This window comes from Theileria annulata, chromosome 1, assembly GCF_000003225.4.
Source record: "Theileria annulata chromosome 1, complete sequence, *** SEQUENCING IN PROGRESS ***".
NCBI lineage: Eukaryota > Apicomplexa > Aconoidasida > Piroplasmida > Theileriidae > Theileria > Theileria annulata.
Window position 1 is genome coordinate 2557822 of NC_011129.2, and position 18027 is coordinate 2575848.

Here is an 18027-nt window from a genome sequence, read left to right on the forward strand (position 1 = left end):
TTTTGTTAATATTCTATCTATGATTTAATTCAAAAAGTCATTTTTTAATGTGTATCTGTTGATTTATCATTTGTTTATATAATCTATTGAAACAATTTTAAGATCTTAATTTTAAGATCCCCCATGGATCATATCTCTATTAGTCAAATAATGAATAAATACTTTAGATACACTTACATACTTTTAATAATCATCTTAATTGGATCTGTTAAGTCCTCTGATAAACTGCCATCCCCAGATGATGAACAAGGTGATGATGATGAAGATATTAATTTTGACACAGTTGTAAGAGAATTAGAAACACTAATTGAAGAAAAAGATCATGAAACTTCTGGTGATACAGTAGTTTCTGATAATCTTATGCAACATGGACTTGGGCAGATTACTGGTAGTGGATACACATCACAACCACCACAACCACAGCCACAACCACAAGACCAATCAGAATATCCTCAGGATGAACGAAAAGAAGAAAAAGATGATGAATATATTGATGATGAAAACTATTTTGATGAACGTGGTAGATATGTCGAAGGATTTAAACGTGAATGGTCACTAATTAAGCCTCAAATTCATGTGTTACCATTCACGTTATTTTTGAAAAGAAATTCGGACGGTGATCTTATACCAATGAATAAATCAGATCTACGTTTAAAAACGGAAAGTGACTATTATATAAAAGTTGAATTTGTGGGAAACTGTTCAAAAATATTCCATAATAAACAATTTCTTTGGTCAAAAAAAGAAGGCCATCCATACCCAGTTGGCTTGGTTTATAAAAAAGTATATAAGTTATATAATATTATATTGTATAATAGAATATTATCATTTAAATTTAACGAACTAAAATGGAAAATGAAAGTTTTCAATATTCCAAATAATATCAGTTTTTATAGTCAGGACGAAGGTGATAATTATGTTAAAATGACTGCTGAAAATTACGATGTTGAACTTTGCGCGTCTGATATATTTAAATTTTTATTCTTAAATAATATAAACTGTACAATGATTATGATGGATGATGAAGTGGTATTTAAAAAAGGATCTGATAAATCCATTATTAAATATGTAACATATGGACTTGTTTTAAATTCATTCAGGCTATTTTTCAACACAAAAGTTATTGATTGTATTAATGATACAGGAATATGGACTTGTCATATTTGTAAAACTAATAAATCCAGAAGATAACTTCCCATTTTAATTTTAATTTAAGTTTTTCAATAATTTTTTATAAATAGATTCTGAAAACATTTAATTTTATTAATTATAATAATTTATATATTTTAATTTATTACCTTGTCCAAATATATTATATTAGATTTTATTATTCAGTTATTCTTGTATTTCATATCATTTAATCTTACAGATTCATTTGATATTTTGATGTTTTAAACATTTTTTTACAAGTAAAACAACATAATATTATGTCAATTTTTACTATAAATTCATAAATAATTATTAAATACATATGGCGAGTTCTTATAATTATTAATACCAGATCCCCCATGGATTAATTATAAATTATAGAATGAATATTTATGTAATATTCATATACACATTTATATTAGTTATTCTTAAATCTTCAAATTGTTCTGATCGATATTCTGGATATTCAGAATCTTCTGATACAGAAGATGATGATAACTTTGACGTAACACAATCCGGACAAACTACTCAACCTCAGTATCCAGGATATCAAACACCGATTACACAATTACCACCTGTAACTTATCCTGGAATTCAATATCCAGGATATTCACCTCCTGAACTACCAATACAACCACACATCACTCATGCTCCACCTCAACCACAACAAATAACTATTACACAAACTCCTATACCTTATGAATATTATCAAGGATACCAACAACAACCTACACCTCAGTATCCAGGATATCATGCGGTACCTAGTCATCCACAACAACCACCATATTATCCTGGACCAGAACCATATCAACCACCAATACCACAACAACCACAGCCAATATCTCAACCACCTCAACCTGAAGAACTTCTTGATTTATCAAAAAAACCAATACTTCCACTACGACCTGCTCAACAACCACAACCTGAAGAACCTCTTGATTTATCAAAAAAAACAACGCAACCAACTTATCTACCATTTCAACCAGTACAACCAATACAACCTCGACCTCAACAACCTGAAGAAGTTCTTGATTTATCAAAAAAACCAACACAACCAGTACAACCGATTACACAAGAAAAAGAACAGAAAGAACCTCTTGATTTATCAAAAAAAGACAGAAAGACAACTCAACCTCAAACTAGTAAGACTGCTGAAACTGGACAACCTACTCATCGTATTTATCAACCTACACCAATTTATCCTACACCTCAACAACCTTATCAGATTGGACAATCAGGAGCATTTAGACCATATCAACCACAGCCACAATATCAACAACCTACTCCACTTCAGCCGCCTCAACAACCGTATTATGGTCCTTATCAACCTCAAGGACAATTTGGGCAGCCACAATATCAACAACCTACTCCACCACAAGAACCTCAACAACCGTATTATGGTCCTTATCAACCAGGTGAAGGTGATTATTCAGTATTAATTTCAAAATCTTCAAATCTTGGACCTGGTATATTAGGTCCAGCTCCAGGACCATTAAGAGAACCTTCAGAAATAATTAAAGAATATGATCAATTAGCAGATAAATTAACTACTGCTGCAAAAGATGAAGAATATAAAAAACAAAAAGAACTTGACTTTATAAAATTCTATAAAAAAAGTAAAAAAGGAGACTTGGTTCCAATGACTGAAAAAGATTATAAGGTTTTAATTCAAAGTCAATTTAGTATAAAGTTCTTGTTTGATACGGAGCTTGAACAAATAATATATAATGAAGAAATTATTTATAATCATAAGCGTGGATATTCTTATTGCAAATTACTAACTTATTACAAAAAAAATGAGAGATTTACAATGTATTTTGATGATGGATTTATTTATTTAAGAAAGAAAGCAGGTCAGTGGAGACCAAGTGCACGAAAACCACCAGATTATGTTGAATTTTATTCCAAAGATTCTGAAGGAAATGAACAGTTGCTAACTAGTGAGCATTATTTTCTTGACTTTACAGATAGAGGTTCTTTTAAATATACATTTAAGATAGGTGTAAAGTGTACTAAAATCATAGTTAAAAAACAATTAGTTTGGAAAAAAACGGATGATGTATCTTTTCCAAATGCACTATCTGTTACATCCAAATCGAATCTAGTTCTTCAATATGATAATTATATTGTAATATATGCTTTTATGAAAGGACAATTTAAGAGATTCAAGAGTGAATCAAGTAAACCAGGTTTTAATGAATATTAAATAAATTATGGATTTATTATAATAATACTTTAAATTTAATTAATATAATCCAAATATATATTAGTTATTATATCGTTATTAAATAAAATTTTATATGATTAAAAGATTGTTAAATAAATTAATCTCAAAATTAATGTATGGATATAACATTATTATTAATTTTAAATTAAGATTAACAATCTTATTTAGTTTAAAATTATTATTTGATGAAATCCTATCATATTAATTTCCAGATCCCCCATGGATCATATCTCTATTAGTCAAATAATGAATAAATACTTTAGATACACTTACATACTTTTAATAATCATCTTAATTGGATTCGTAAATTCTGGCGATAACCCCGCGGGTAAAAAAGGTGAATCTGTTGGATATGGATATGGTGCTACACCTGTAGATACAGAAGAAGATGATGAAATTAATTTTGATCTAGTTGTAAGGGAATTAGAATCATTAGTAACTGAAGATGATCATGAAACAGCTGGTGATACTGTAATTTCTGATAATATTTTGCAACATGGACTTGGGCATATTATTTGTAATGAATACACATCACAACAACCACCACAAACTCCTCAACAACCACATCAAGGATACCAACTGACTCCAACACAATTTCCACCTCATCCACAGTATCATCCACCATATTATACTGGACCACCTAGTCAACCAGCTTATCAAGGATATGGACCAACACAACCATATCCACCCGCTCCTTATGAACAGTATCCACAACCCAGTCAACAACCTATAGAACAACCTATAGAACCTCAACCAGTACCACAAGATCAGCCTGTAATACAGTATTATCCTTTACCACAACAACCACAGCCAATATCTCAACCACCTCAACCTGAAGAACTTCTTGATTTATCAAAAAAACCAATACTTCCACTACGACCTGCTCAACAACCACAACCTGAAGAACCTCTTGATTTATCAAAAAAAACAACACAGACTACTCAACATATACAACAACCTTCAACAGATCAATCTGAACAACCTACTCCACTTCAGCCGCCTCAACAACCGTATTATGGTCCTTATCAACCAGGTGATCAACAACAGGATCAACCATTACCTAGTCAACCTTCAAATCTTGGACCTGGTATATTAGGTCCAGCTCCAGGACCATTAAGAGAACCTTCAGAAATAATTAAAGAATATGATCAATTAGCAGATAAATTAATTGCTGCTGCAAAAGATAAAGAAACAAAACAACAACCTACTAAAGAACCTCAACAGGAACCATCAACACAACATGCTCAAGAACCTACTGGCTTACATCCAGAAACCATTACAGTAGAAGTTGGATCAGATGAAGAAGAAGAACCTCCAAAGGAACCTCCTGGACCACCAAAAAAACCTGGAGATGGAGATAAACCTGAAGAAGGAGATGATGATGGAGATGATGATGATGAAGATAAATATGATAAGAAAAAACCATTTAAGGAAAACAAAAAAAGATGTCAATCAATTAAGTTTTATAAAAAAGATAAAAATGGATTACCAGTAGAATTTAATCTTTTTGACTATGATATTCAATGGAATGATATATTTTTGACCATCTATAATTTTTTGATATCACCTTTTATAATAGAGTGTGACGGTATGGTTGTTTGGGAACGTACAAATAAAAATTTTAAACCGAAATCAATGACGTATAATAAAAAGCATAACACATTTGTTATTAGAGTTAGATGTCATTTTCTTTTACAAAAGTTAGTTAATGGTAAATGGCAAGAGTATATATTTGATATTCCTAAATATGTTAATTTATATAGAGAAGATACGGAAGGTAATATAGTTTTAATGAATGAATTTGATTATGATCTTAATCTTACTCCACGTGGACATTTTAAATATAATGTTGATGGTTTGAAATGTTGTAGAATTGAATATAGAAATAAAGGCGTTCTTTGGGAGAAAACCCCTGGTGATAATTACCCTTTGATAATATGTTTGGCAGAACGAATGGGAGTTTTAATATATTTTGAAGGTAAGACACAAATATATGGAAGAAGAAAAGGTGTATTTAAATTATTAATAACTAAAAAAAATAGAAGAATCTCACGCTTAAAATAAATAATCCAATATACAAAATCGTTTAATTCAAGTACTTTTCATTATAATAATGATAATCTTATGTTTATCATACACATAGATATCAAATTTGATTAACGCAATTATTTTATATTTATTAAAAAATAATGATTTAGATAATGTTACACTATTATATTAGTTTATAACCAAATTTTATTAATCTTCAGAATAATCTTATAAATTTATTTAATTTAATTAATATAATGTTCAATTATAATATTTGCAGATCCCCCATGAATATATTATTAACCAATAATATTATGGATAGATATTTTGCATACACATACACATTAATATTATTATTAATTGGATATTCTGGATGTTCTGATAAACCTACTGACACACAAGGTTCTAACTCTAATGAAGATAATCTTCCCTCAATTGGACGATTATCATTAGTAGATTATAATGATTCTGATGAAGAAGATAATTTTCAGGTAATAGAAACTAGTGAAACTCAAGAAGAACAGACCGAAGGAATAACAGAAACTACTGAAACTCTGACTGAACCTGTTAAAGATGTAGAAACACAGGAAGATCAAGAGCAACTTGAACCTCATCCACAACCTCAACCTCCAGTATATTATATAGTAGGACCACAACCAGATCCAGGATATTATCCAGTGTATCAACCACCTATACAACCTACACCTTATGAACAATATTATCAACCACCACAACAACCTTATCAACCAATATACGTACCATATCAACCTGAGTTTCAGCAAATACCTTATCAACAATATCCTCTACCAATTCCTATACAACCACCTTATCAACAGCCCACTCCTTATCATCCTTATGTGCCACAACCTACACCTCAGTATGGACCTTATCAACCTACTCAACAATATTATCCTGAACCATATCAACAGTATCAACCATATCCACAACCTTATGGACCAGAAGCTCAAGCAACTGTACCACAACCTTATCCTGAAATACAAGAAAGTAAAATATTTGGACCAACAGAAGATGTTAAGAAGGGGAAAATCTGTAATACAATAAGATTTATGAAGATGGATAAAGAGGGTAGTTTACTTCCCATGATTGAAGGACTAGACTACAAATTGATGTGGAAAAATGCAAATAAAAAGAAATATGAATTTATGGAAAATTTTGTGATGTTACTTTGTGATAATGAAGTTGCTTATTTCAGACAATCTCCCAAAAGATTTTGTAGATATATAATATATAATATGAAAAATGGAGATTTTACTATTACATGTGATAAAGGAATGGCTCTAATCTTTAAATCTGATCATAAATGGAAAAAGGTAGGACGCTCAGTTCCAGATTACATTAAATTTTATTCTCAAGATTCTGAAGGATATGTAATGTTGATAATTGAAAAACACTATTATATTCAACTCAGTCCAAAGGGTTCATTAAAATACAAATTTAAAAAATCTGTAAAGTGTAGTAAAATAATAGTTAGAGATCAGGCAGTTTGGGAAAAAACCTCAAATGAAAATCATCCTATAGCAGTTTTAGTCACAAAAAGAACAAATTTGTTGGTGTTTTTCGAAGATTATTTTGTTTTATTCAGTAAAAAACAAGGAAACTATACAAAATTATTCAGTCAAAAAAAACATGAAGGTTATAATGATTAAAAACTTTAAAAGATCAATATTATGAGCATATATTATTATCATGAAAATAGTTTAATATATATTATATTAATTTATAACACATGAGAGTTTAATATCACTTGTAATAATAAATATATTATATAATATATTTAATTTTAAATTATTAATTAAATATTAAATTAATATATAACAGTAATGTATATAACAATTTTTAATTTCCAGATCCCCCATTATTATATTATTAACCAATAATATTATGGATATATATTTGAATTATAAATGTGTAATTATATTCATACTTATAAAATGTGTATACTGCTCAGATAAACAGCACACACCTGATGATGATGAAGAAGATATTAATTTTGACACAGTTGTAAGGGAATTAGAATCATTAGTAACTGAAGATGATGAAACAGCTGGTGATACAGTAGTTTCAGATAATCTTATGCAACATGGACTTGGACAGATTATTAGTCAACCATATATACAACCAGAACAACCAGATCAAGATCAATCATCTCCACCTACTCCACAGGATGGAAAATATTATTTAATAGAACAACAACCTGGTAAAGATGAAAAATATAATCTAGTATCAATTACTCATCTTGAATATATACCATCCACAACTGAATCAGAAGATACAGAACAACCTACACAACAAGAACAACTCACTGTACCAACTCCAATAGGATATCAACCTCAACCTCATGAATATTATCATGGATATGGACCAGCAGTTACTCAAACAACACTAACTCAGCCTCAATCACAATATGAGCAACAAACTACTGAAACTACTCAACAAACAACACAACATACAGAATTAGAACCTGAAACTATTCCAGTGCAAGTAGAATCAGATGAAGATGAAGGAGATGATGGAGAACCAGAGGAAGAAGATGGAGAAGATAAAAAACCACCAAAGGAACCTCCTGAACCTACTGGACCTGTAGATGGAGAAAATATAAAACCATCTGAATCAATTAAAAATATTAATAAATTAATATTTATGAAGAAATGTTGTAATGGTCATATAGTAAAAATGGATCGAAATGATTTCAAAATATTATCTAGCAATGAAACTCTGACTAAATATTCATTTAAAGCAAACCTTGAACAACTAATTTGTAACGGTTTTATTGTCTTTCAACATAGTCCTGAAGATAAATATTGTAAATCATTAATAAGTTTTAAATATAAATATAAATTCTTGTTTATATTTGGTGAAGGATATTATTTAATTCAACGTTATAAACGTCGATGGAATGTAAGATCTGAAGATTTTTCAAAAACTCTATATTTTTACACACAAAGTTATTTCGGCGATGATATCATATTAACACCGGAATATTATTGTTATAATATTTTCGATGAAATGATAATGAGATGTTGGTTTAAGCCAAATGCGTATTGTACTAAAATCATATATAGAAATCAATTAGTTTGGGAAAAAACTGATGATGTTCAAGGATATCCAATTGGAATTACTATTTCTTCAGGTAGGAATATAAGAGTTTATTTCAATCATTATTTAAATATATTTCGAAGAACTTCCAGAGGATACAAACGAATATTTACCAAAAAAAAGATTGATAAATTTCAGGATCAATAAATTTAAAATAATTATTTTTAATATGTTAATATTTTATGAACATATATCTTATTATTATGGAAATAGTTTGATCTAATCTATTGATATATTATATATATTTGTTATGTCAAAATTTATGACTTTAATTTATATTAATTAAATTAATATATTGTTCAATTATAATATTTTCAGATCCCCCATTAATAAATTAATGTGTAATAATTTAATATATAATGTATATATGTTTTGCATACACATACACATTAATATTATTATTAATTGGATATTCTGAATGTTCTGATAAACCTAGTAACACACAGGGTTCTAACTCTAATGAAGATAATCTTCCCTCAATTGGACGATTATCATTAGTAGATTATAATGATTCTGATGAAGAAGATAATTTTCAAGTAATAGAAACTTCTCATGAAACTACTCAAGAAACTGGACCAGAAGAGGTAACTGAAGAAATAACAGAAACTACTGAAACTCTGACTGAACCTGTTAAAGATGTAGAAACACAAACAGATCAAGAGCAACTTGAACCTCATCCACAACCTCCACCTCTAGTATATTGTTTAGTAGGACCTCAATATGAGTATCCAGGATATCATTCTACATACTATCAGCCTAGTCAACAACAACAAACTCAACCTCAATTTTCACAGGGTTATTATGGACCTCCACAAGAACCTCAGCAACAGCCTACTCCTCAGTATTATCAACAGTATTATCAAAAGTATTATCAACAACCACCAACTCAAGGTACAGGTTATTATGGACCACAATATCAACATCAGCCTACTCAACAAGGTCCTTATCAGCCATTACCTGGACCACATCAACCTCCAGCTCAACCTGGATATCCAATAGGTTATCAACCAGTACCTCAGCAACCAACACATCAACCACAGCCTCCTAGTCAATCTGTAATACAGTATTATCCTCATCCAGTACAACCGTATCAACCTGTACCTCCACCTCATCAACCAATAACACAACCACCACAAGGATTTCAACCTATACCACAACAACTACTACATTATGGACCATATCAACTACCTCAGTTACCTCAATATCAACCAGTACAACACTATTATCCTCTACCTCAATCTCAACCACCACAGCCTATACAACCTCAACAACCACAGCCAGGATATCAACATGCACCATCCATACCAATAACTGGACCTACTCCTCCACAGCCTCAAATTCTGCAACCACAATATTATCAACAACCCATACAATTTACTGGACCTAGTCAACCTACTACTCAACACACACAACCAACTATTCAACACTCTGGGTTACAGCCAGAAACTATTCCAGTAGAAGTTGGATCAGATGAAGAAGAAGAACCTACAGAACCTACTGGACCACCAAAAGGACCTGGAGAAGATATGGAACCATTTAAAAGAACTTTATGTAAAGAAATTGAACTATTTAAAAAAGATTCTCAAGGGATGTTGGTTAAAATGACAGAAAATGATTACAAAAAAATATATGAAGATATATACAAGGCAAAATATGATCTTTATGAAAATCTTGAGCTGCTGTTATATTGTGGTGAAACTGCATTTGAACATAGACCTGGAAATGAATATTTTTTGTCATTTATCCATAATAAGATTGCTGGTATGATTATCTTTCGACGCCAAAATGGATTTTTTATAGCTAAGAAACGTAAAGGACGCTGGATTGTAAATGGACGCAAAAATCCAGATTATGTTAAACTCTATACTAATGATTCATATGGTAATGATGTGTTACTGACTAGTGAAGAATATTATCTTAGTTTTACATCATCAGAATCTTTTAAATTCACATTTAAAGATGGTGTAAGGTGTACTAAAATTGTTGTTTTTGATTTAACTTGGGTAAAAAAACCTGAAGAAGAATTTCCTTTATCATGTAGTATTACACATCGTAGATCAATAATTTTATTTTTTAAAAATTATTTCTATGCATATCGGAAACTTAATGGAGAATATAAAACCTATTACAAACATACTCAAATCCAGTAACCATATTAACACATTGTATATTATTATTTTAATACAGAATATCTATATCTCATACTAATTGATTTCCATGTATTTGTATAACCTTTGTTCTTATGTTAACAATGGAATAATTTTATTTGGTAAATTTAAAAATTAAGGTTTGATTAATATCAGAGAGTATGTTAACGCATAATTGGCTCAATGTTATATATCATAATCAACAACTGAATTATGTTTAATGAAGAATATAATATATTTTTAGAATTAAGGTTAAATATATAAGTATATATATTATTATTGATGTTATATAACTTAGTATTAATATACTCATGTTAACAAGATAATTATTAATGTATTTGAATTCATATCATTACAATTGCTGTTCTAATTATTATTCTCATAATTTTGTGTCCATAGATAAAGTTATTAATAGTATTATTATAACTTATTTTTATTAGTTGTATTGATATTTTAGTATATTTCATTCCCCATTGGTATATTCTGTTACCAAAGAATGAGAATTTTTGTTGCATTACTAACATGAATGAAAATATGTATTATATCGCTAAGTCTATTGTATTATATTACATTCATAAATCAATGGAATTTTGTAGAATCTCATCCAACTTCGTCAAGTAATGATTCTACAACCACTGAAACAGCTCCTGAAACTAATCCTACTCCAATATCACCTGAATCAACTAAGAGTACAAATGTTTTATCATCTTCTTATCATGCTGGTACATCTATAATTCCTTCCGAGTCAAGTATATCCACTGAGATCAAGAATACTCAGAGTACTAATGAGTTCGACTACTCCAGGGATGATGATTTCCATAAATACACTCCTAAGTCTGGCCATGTATTCAGTAAGGTATCAATGGGAACTGATGTACTTTGGGAGTCCAAGGATGATCTATATGGTATTGAAGTAATGTTTATTGAAGGTGTTAGATATCTAGCTATACTACTGAATGATAATACATTCATATTGTTCCTTCAGTTGGCTGGTCAATGGAAAGATATAACCGATACAAAGTGCGATGTTTCTAAACTTAGGTTCTTTGGAGAGAATGATACTGAGCTCAAGTCCTCTGACTACAAGGTTTTTATTTTCCGTTTCTTTTTTACCTTCACGTTCAATACTGGTGTCAAATGTCAGAAGATCAAGCATGGTAATGAATTTGTTTGGAAACACGATGACGATCCTAACTACAAATCAATAAAGTCATTTTCACTGGGTTTAGGTTCAAATAAATTTTTCATCAAGAACCAGTCTGATCAGACTAAGGAACTGGATACTATACAGTCGACTAGTCCTACCAAAACTCAAGTTCAGTCACCTACTCCAGAAACTACTCCCGTAACGTCTGGTGAATCTGAAACTCAAACTAAACCAACAACTACAGTAACTCCTGAATAACTACATATTAATCATCCACCTCTCAAAATTTCTTAAACACTCTATGTCAGTTACTCAAAGTCAGTATCACTCTCACAATCTAAATTCACACCAATATTTGATCCTCTATTTGGATCTATTACTTAATGTAGTCTTCCAATTATTTGCAGTCTAACACTCACATTGTAAAATAACTACGATTGCACTAACCATTTTAATTCACTTTCACAATCGTTAATGTTGTCTTTATTATTACTTTGGATACTCTAAGTACTCTATTGGAGGTAGTCTCTTAGTTAGATACTTACTATAGCTAGAGTTATTCCTTAATTAGATACATACCATAGTTAGTAGTTCTGGTAGTTCATTAGTTATGTGTGCTACTATAGAGTAGTACCTTAGTTACTCTTACTGTTATAGGTACTGGCCTTATTCAGTAGCTCTTAAATTAACTGAACCCTTTGGTTACCAGGGTGGTACTTAAGTTAGAGTTATTAACTTATTTCTATTAGAGTTTTATGTAATAGATGTTACTCAGGTTATCAAGACTGCTCTTAGTCTGTTATTTTAGGTATTAGTTGCTGTTACTAGATGTGATAGGTTTAGAGGTGTGAGTTTTAGTGTTAGTAATAGGTTATTGAGGTTATATTGATTATTATTGTCATATTATTTTATTATAAATAATATATATTGAATAATATAATCAATAAAACTAATTTATGAGCATAAGTATCTTGATATCTGAATAACTAAATTACTATCTGAATTAATAGTTTGCACTAGTTATAATATCTATTTTTGGTGAGTTATTAATAGATTTGTATCAAAAGAGACTGGTTAGGTATAATTATTATTTTCAATATTTTGATTGACTAATTTTTTATTAAAGTCTTATTAATATTGATATTTTAGTATATTTCATTCCCCATTGATATATTCTGTTAGCAAAAATATCAGATTTTTTTTGAATTTGTAACCTGAATGAAAATATGTATTATATCGTTAAATCTATTGTATTATATTACATTTTTACATCGATTCAATGGTGCAGAATCTCATCCAACTTCGTCAAGCACCAGTCAATCAACACCTGAAACAGCTGCAGTTGATTCTGCATCTACTAATCCTCCTGTAACCGATACTGTAACTCCTGTAACTCTTGATATCAGTATATCTAAGGATACTAATCAGTTCCATTACAAGAAGGATGGTAATATTAGGACATACACACCTAAGGATAACCATGTATTCAATAAGATTGTGAAGAAAGACGTTGAGATCTGGACTGCTCAACCAGAAGATCACGGACTAAAGACAGTATTGATGGGTTCTGGTAATAAACCAAAACATCTAGCAATATTACTCAAAAGTGGTAACTTTGTACTTCTACATAAGTCAGGTAAGAACAAGCCTTGGAATGATCTCACTTCTGAGAAGTATGATCTTACAAAACTCAAGTTCCTTGGTGAGAATGATTCAGAACTCACTTCCTCTGACTACAAGGTTATGTTAGATGATCTATTATTTACCTACTTATTCAATTCTGGAGTAGACTGCAGAAAGGTAAAGTATGATAGTGATTTTGTTTGGACATACAATGATGATAAAAATTTTCAATCCTTAAAGTCACTTTCACTGGATCTTCCTACAAACAGATTCTTTGCCAAGAACTCCTCAGATGAGTCTAAGGAACTGGATTTTAAACCTAAAACTACTCCTCAATCTGGTAGTTCATCTACAACTGATGCTTCACAAACTCAGACCCAATCATCACCCGAGTCAAAAACGACTCCTCAATCTGGACGTACTACTCCTGATACTGATACTGTAGGTGGGACTGGTACTATTACTACTTCTCAAAGCACTCCAACTAGTGGTACTCCTACTACTATTACTACTCCAAGTGAAGGATCTAGAGGTACTGAACAACAGTCCGCAAACTCAAATGGATCTCCGACATCATACGATAAACTACTTGACCAGAACCTACAGAACCTGAAAAAAAAATCTACTCCTCCAGAAACTAAACCACTCACTACAACAACTCAACCAACAACTCCAGTAATTACTGATTAACTACTCCTTAACTACAGTAACTTCCATTCACTACAGCTTCAACACCTACCAACTTATATCCCTAATAATATAATCAGGCTCACCAAATATATTCACACATGTTTATATATAATCCTCAATCTGGATCTAATTACCAAATGCAGTCCTCCAATGATCATATTGTAAAATAACTGTCATTACACTCACTAACACTCAGTAACTATTTTAATTCACACACTTTCATACACTTTCACACATTGTAAAATAACTGTCATTACACTCACTAACACTCAGTAACTATTTTAATTCACACACACTGTAATTACATTCACATTCATTAATATTTTGTCTTAAATTGCATTACTTCGGATCACAGTATTGGAGGTAGTTAATTAGTGTAGAAATGATAGTAATAAATTAGTAAATTAGTCTTTAAAGGTACTTTTCACTCAGTTTCATTAGTATTATTGGTAATGATAAGGTTGGTGATATGAATAAGGATTGGAAAATGAATATTAATAGGTACAGAAAAAACTTTGATGTAATAATTTAGATATAAAAATACTAATTAAGTATACAAAACCAATCATAAATATAACTACACTAAGGTAATAATATGAATACAAATTATATTAAATTAAAATTGTCATAACTTGATATTTGGTTCATAAACGAATATTCCTACTTAACTGAAAGAATCAATGTACATATTGTACAAATCTCTATGATAAAATTTAAAATTCTTTATATTAATAGATATTAACTGAAATCTGAAAAATATTGAAGTAAGATTAGATCTAAGGTTCATGGTAATCAAATTTAACCTATCCACTGGAATGGTTAACATAAGCTAAGTATCAGGTTTGACTACCAGAGGAAAGTTTTGTATTTACACTATCATCCTTTGCCTTTTTATAAACATTATCATGGAAAATGAAATTGCATGTAGTTCCTTTGTCGTCAATAAGTGAGACAATGGATGGAAAATTATTGTTATCAATATAGACGTTTGCTTTTATATAATGACTTTCATCTATTTTAAGATGAAAGTAATTATTCGCATTGAGAAATATTACATTGTTGTATTTTTTAAGTGGCTCATTGGGGGTTTCAAATGTGTGAACATAATGTTTATACCCTTGATGGGATGTATATACATTAGAGACAGTTACACTAAACCCATCCTGTTGTTGGTCATAGTAACTAGAAGTTTGATCTAATTTCAAATAAAGTGAATCAAAATTCTGATGTGCTAGCCTTCTCAAAACATCCAATGGATTAGAGGTGTCAATTTGTTCTCTAAGGTATCTTTTTCTTTTATAAACATAAGCAACATCCACGGCGCCTCTAAGAACGACAATTAAGGGAATGGGCTTATCTTTGGTAAGAAAGTAAGAATCTACACTTGTTAATTCTGGATCATCAAAAGTAATATCAGCACCATCCAATGCAATTAATCTAAATTTAGATTGAATATTGTCTAGCTTAAGACTGTGAGTAAACTTAAAGAATTCACTCAATTGGACCTCATCGACGGATACCTTAATATTGGCATCTGGTAATGAAGATGTATTTGATTCTCCTGTGTAATGATAATTGGTCATTTTTGAAACATCAATTTTGAGATATTTGTAATTATGATATACCAAATATTTCAAGGTGTTTTTTAAATCAACAATAAGGTTATCCATAGATACATAACCATTATCCTCGAGCTTATAAAATTTCTGTCTTACTGATCCATTCAAAATGACCAAAAGTGGTTTATTCAAATGTTTATTGTGATAATATGCTTCCAATGACGAAACTTTGGTTTGGTCTACACTCAGGTTAGGTTCGTTGATAAACTTTAAAATGCTAAATGGTTTATTAACACCGTCTACAGTAAGGGTATGAACACATCTCCTGAAAGGCTTAAGAGGAGAATCCTCCTGACGTTTCACTGTTAATTGATTTCGAGTTGGATAAGGTGAAATACCACCCTCAAAATCGTATGAATCATGTCTTGATAGATTGATAGCCAGAACATTATTCACTTCAAAGTTAGCAAGTGTTAAGTAATAAGTGAACATAGAAGTGTCTGTTTGTAGATTGTAATGAGGATAACCAAAGTAGTTTAAAAAACCAAGATGTGCAAACATCCTTATATAAATTGGTTTTGTTAATTCCGGCTCCCAGAAATAAACGTATAATTTACGTATTAAGAAATTACGCATAAATCCAGTAAGAGAGAGTTCTCCATATTTGAACCTATGAACCCTGACACTGGTGAAGTCAACTGAACTACCAGTATCATTATAAATAGTATGAATATATGCTTTGAATCCAGGGTATAAATTTGTATCGGATGAACTAGGGTCAGATTCTGGTAGAGATGCACTGGGTTCAGTCACTTCTACCTTATAATTACCAAATTTGTAACTCCCTGATTTTTTGGAAAAGTCAATCATTGTAATATCATCCCTTAGCAAAAGGTACTGTTCATCAAGAATATTTGTATTCAACTCTTGAACATTAAGGGATTCCCATTTGTTGTTTCCTCTATGGACATAGGTCTTAAATCCAGTCTGATCTTTTAATCTAATACACAATGGTTCATCGTATTCACCAACATAAAGCTCAAATTCAGAAACGTTTTCACATTTGAGTTCGAAATTAGAGAGGAAATGTCTAATTTGAGGTTTAAATGTCCTGTCGTTAGTGACTGAACAGCTGTATTTCTTAAAAACATCATCAACCTTGTGCTTCTTAATGTTCAATTCATCATCTCCTTGTATAATCTTATAAGGAGTTTCCTCAGTAGCAAGAGTAATAACAGAGAGATCAAAAACTAAATCTTCTTTAGTGAGATTCATTTGAGGGAGAATATTGACAAAAGTTTCTGGTACTTCAACTATATCAATATTATCATGCCATCCAGAAGGAAATCCAGCAGCAGTATCAAAACTAACATCATCAGGTTTTTTAGATTTATCTAATTCATCAAGAGTCCATCCAGTTGTTAATACATCTGGATACATATTATTGAGAAGTGGTTTAGGTTCAGGTTCTTTAACTATATCACTATTATCATGCCATCCAGAAGGAAATCCACTAGCAGTATCAAAACTAACATCATCAGGTTTTTTAGATTTATCTAATTCATCAAGAGTCCATCCAGTTGTTAATACATCTGGATACATATTATTGAGAAGTGGTTTAGGTTCAGGTTCTTTAATCATGTAGGTAGCATCCAAATCCGAATCAAGTTCAATATCAGGTTCAACTTCAGGTTCTTTAATCATGTAGGTAGCATCCAAATCCGAATCAAGTTCAGTATCAGTAGTAGAATCAACTTCTGATTCAGGTTTAGAAATTTTTGTAGGTATTTCTAGATCATTTGGATTGATTGAATCATCTCCATTTGCAAATGGGAATGGACCTATTGAAAGAAGTTGTCCCTTGGGAGAATAGTGATGAAATTCTTCATCATGCCAAATTGTTACAAAGTCACCTGTATCTTGATTATTGAAAACAGTGAAACCAGAAATAGGTTCAACTTTTAAAAAGTTGACCTCATTGGATTCAACAACAAATTTCTGTATCATGAGAGGTTCTTGATATGTGTGAGTCCATCCAGTGAGTTTGGCTGTAGGAAATTCATGCTCAATACTATTAACATTAGCATTATACGCACCCACGGAATAGTCCTCTGTTTTAAGAATGTTTACGTCAATAACATCGAGATTGCCTTTAAGTTTCAAGTCAGAATCATTTTCTAAGTGGAAGGACCAAATAATTTCAGTGGCAGGAGTATCAACTTTAGCCTTTTTATTCCTATAAATCAATCCAACAGACAAACAGATGATTGAGATAACTACAAATCCAACGACTAATGATGCGATAATAGAAACTTTTCCCATAAAGGTTGATAACCTAAC

The 18027-nt window shown here is 30.7% G+C and overlaps 9 protein-coding genes across 9 annotated transcripts, besides 6 other annotated features; 8 read left to right on the top strand and 1 right to left on the bottom strand.

Annotated features, from left to right (window-relative positions):
- Nucleotides 1-150: 150 nt before the first annotated feature.
- TA19060 (Theileria-specific sub-telomeric protein, SVSP family) lies at nucleotides 151-1191 on the top strand (the record flags this gene model as incomplete). Its single annotated transcript, XM_949601.1, has 1 exon — nucleotides 151-1191. The coding sequence occupies one exon, from the start codon at nucleotides 151-153 to the stop codon at nucleotides 1189-1191; it is 1041 nt and encodes a 346-aa protein (XP_954694.1).
- Nucleotides 1192-1531: 340 nt separating this feature from the next.
- Nucleotides 1532-1594: a sequence feature (Signal peptide predicted for TA19005 by SignalP 2.0 HMM (Signal peptide probability 0.751, signal anchor probability 0.000) with cleavage site probability 0.550 between residues 21 and 22).
- Nucleotides 1532-3355, top strand: TA19005 (Theileria-specific sub-telomeric protein, SVSP family; the record flags this gene model as incomplete). Its single annotated transcript, XM_949602.1, has 1 exon — nucleotides 1532-3355. One exon carries the CDS (start codon nucleotides 1532-1534, stop codon nucleotides 3353-3355), a length of 1824 nt encoding a protein of 607 aa, XP_954695.1.
- A 267-nt stretch (nucleotides 3356-3622) lies between these two features.
- On the top strand, nucleotides 3623-5440 carry TA18950 (Theileria-specific sub-telomeric protein, SVSP family; the record flags this gene model as incomplete). Its single annotated transcript, XM_949603.1, has 1 exon — nucleotides 3623-5440. The coding sequence occupies one exon, from the start codon at nucleotides 3623-3625 to the stop codon at nucleotides 5438-5440; it is 1818 nt and encodes a 605-aa protein (XP_954696.1).
- Nucleotides 3635-3688: a sequence feature (1 probable transmembrane helix predicted for TA18950 by TMHMM2.0 at aa 5-22).
- A 221-nt stretch (nucleotides 5441-5661) lies between the features above and the next one.
- TA18895 (Theileria-specific sub-telomeric protein, SVSP family) lies at nucleotides 5662-7071 on the top strand (the record flags this gene model as incomplete). The annotated part of the gene is made up of 1 exon (XM_949604.1): nucleotides 5662-7071. The coding sequence occupies one exon, from the start codon at nucleotides 5662-5664 to the stop codon at nucleotides 7069-7071; it is 1410 nt and encodes a 469-aa protein (XP_954697.1).
- Nucleotides 7072-7306: 235 nt separating this feature from the next.
- On the top strand, nucleotides 7307-8668 carry TA18890 (Theileria-specific sub-telomeric protein, SVSP family; the record flags this gene model as incomplete). The annotated part of the gene is made up of 1 exon (XM_949605.1): nucleotides 7307-8668. The coding sequence occupies one exon, from the start codon at nucleotides 7307-7309 to the stop codon at nucleotides 8666-8668; it is 1362 nt and encodes a 453-aa protein (XP_954698.1).
- Nucleotides 8669-8880: 212 nt separating this feature from the next.
- Nucleotides 8881-8943: a sequence feature (Signal peptide predicted for TA18885 by SignalP 2.0 HMM (Signal peptide probability 0.922, signal anchor probability 0.019) with cleavage site probability 0.757 between residues 21 and 22).
- On the top strand, nucleotides 8881-10671 carry TA18885 (Theileria-specific sub-telomeric protein, SVSP family; the record flags this gene model as incomplete). Its single annotated transcript, XM_949606.1, has 1 exon — nucleotides 8881-10671. One exon carries the CDS (start codon nucleotides 8881-8883, stop codon nucleotides 10669-10671), a length of 1791 nt encoding a protein of 596 aa, XP_954699.1.
- Nucleotides 10672-11194: 523 nt separating this feature from the next.
- Nucleotides 11195-11269: a sequence feature (Signal peptide predicted for TA18880 by SignalP 2.0 HMM (Signal peptide probability 0.662, signal anchor probability 0.001) with cleavage site probability 0.342 between residues 25 and 26).
- On the top strand, nucleotides 11195-12073 carry TA18880 (SfiI-subtelomeric fragment related protein family member, putative; the record flags this gene model as incomplete). Its single annotated transcript, XM_949607.1, has 1 exon — nucleotides 11195-12073. The coding sequence occupies one exon, from the start codon at nucleotides 11195-11197 to the stop codon at nucleotides 12071-12073; it is 879 nt and encodes a 292-aa protein (XP_954700.1).
- A 960-nt stretch (nucleotides 12074-13033) lies between these two features.
- On the top strand, nucleotides 13034-14128 carry TA18875 (SfiI-subtelomeric fragment related protein family member, putative; the record flags this gene model as incomplete). The annotated part of the gene is made up of 1 exon (XM_949608.1): nucleotides 13034-14128. One exon carries the CDS (start codon nucleotides 13034-13036, stop codon nucleotides 14126-14128), a length of 1095 nt encoding a protein of 364 aa, XP_954701.1.
- Nucleotides 14129-14964: 836 nt separating this feature from the next.
- TA18870 (uncharacterized protein) lies at nucleotides 14965-18009 on the bottom strand (the record flags this gene model as incomplete). The annotated part of the gene is made up of 1 exon (XM_949609.1): nucleotides 14965-18009. One exon carries the CDS (start codon nucleotides 18007-18009, stop codon nucleotides 14965-14967), a length of 3045 nt encoding a protein of 1014 aa, XP_954702.1.
- Nucleotides 17929-17997: a sequence feature (1 probable transmembrane helix predicted for TA18870 by TMHMM2.0 at aa 5-27).
- Nucleotides 17935-18009: a sequence feature (Signal anchor predicted for TA18870 by SignalP 2.0 HMM (Signal peptide probability 0.201, signal anchor probability 0.796) with cleavage site probability 0.081 between residues 25 and 26).
- Nucleotides 18010-18027: the final 18 nt, after the last annotated feature.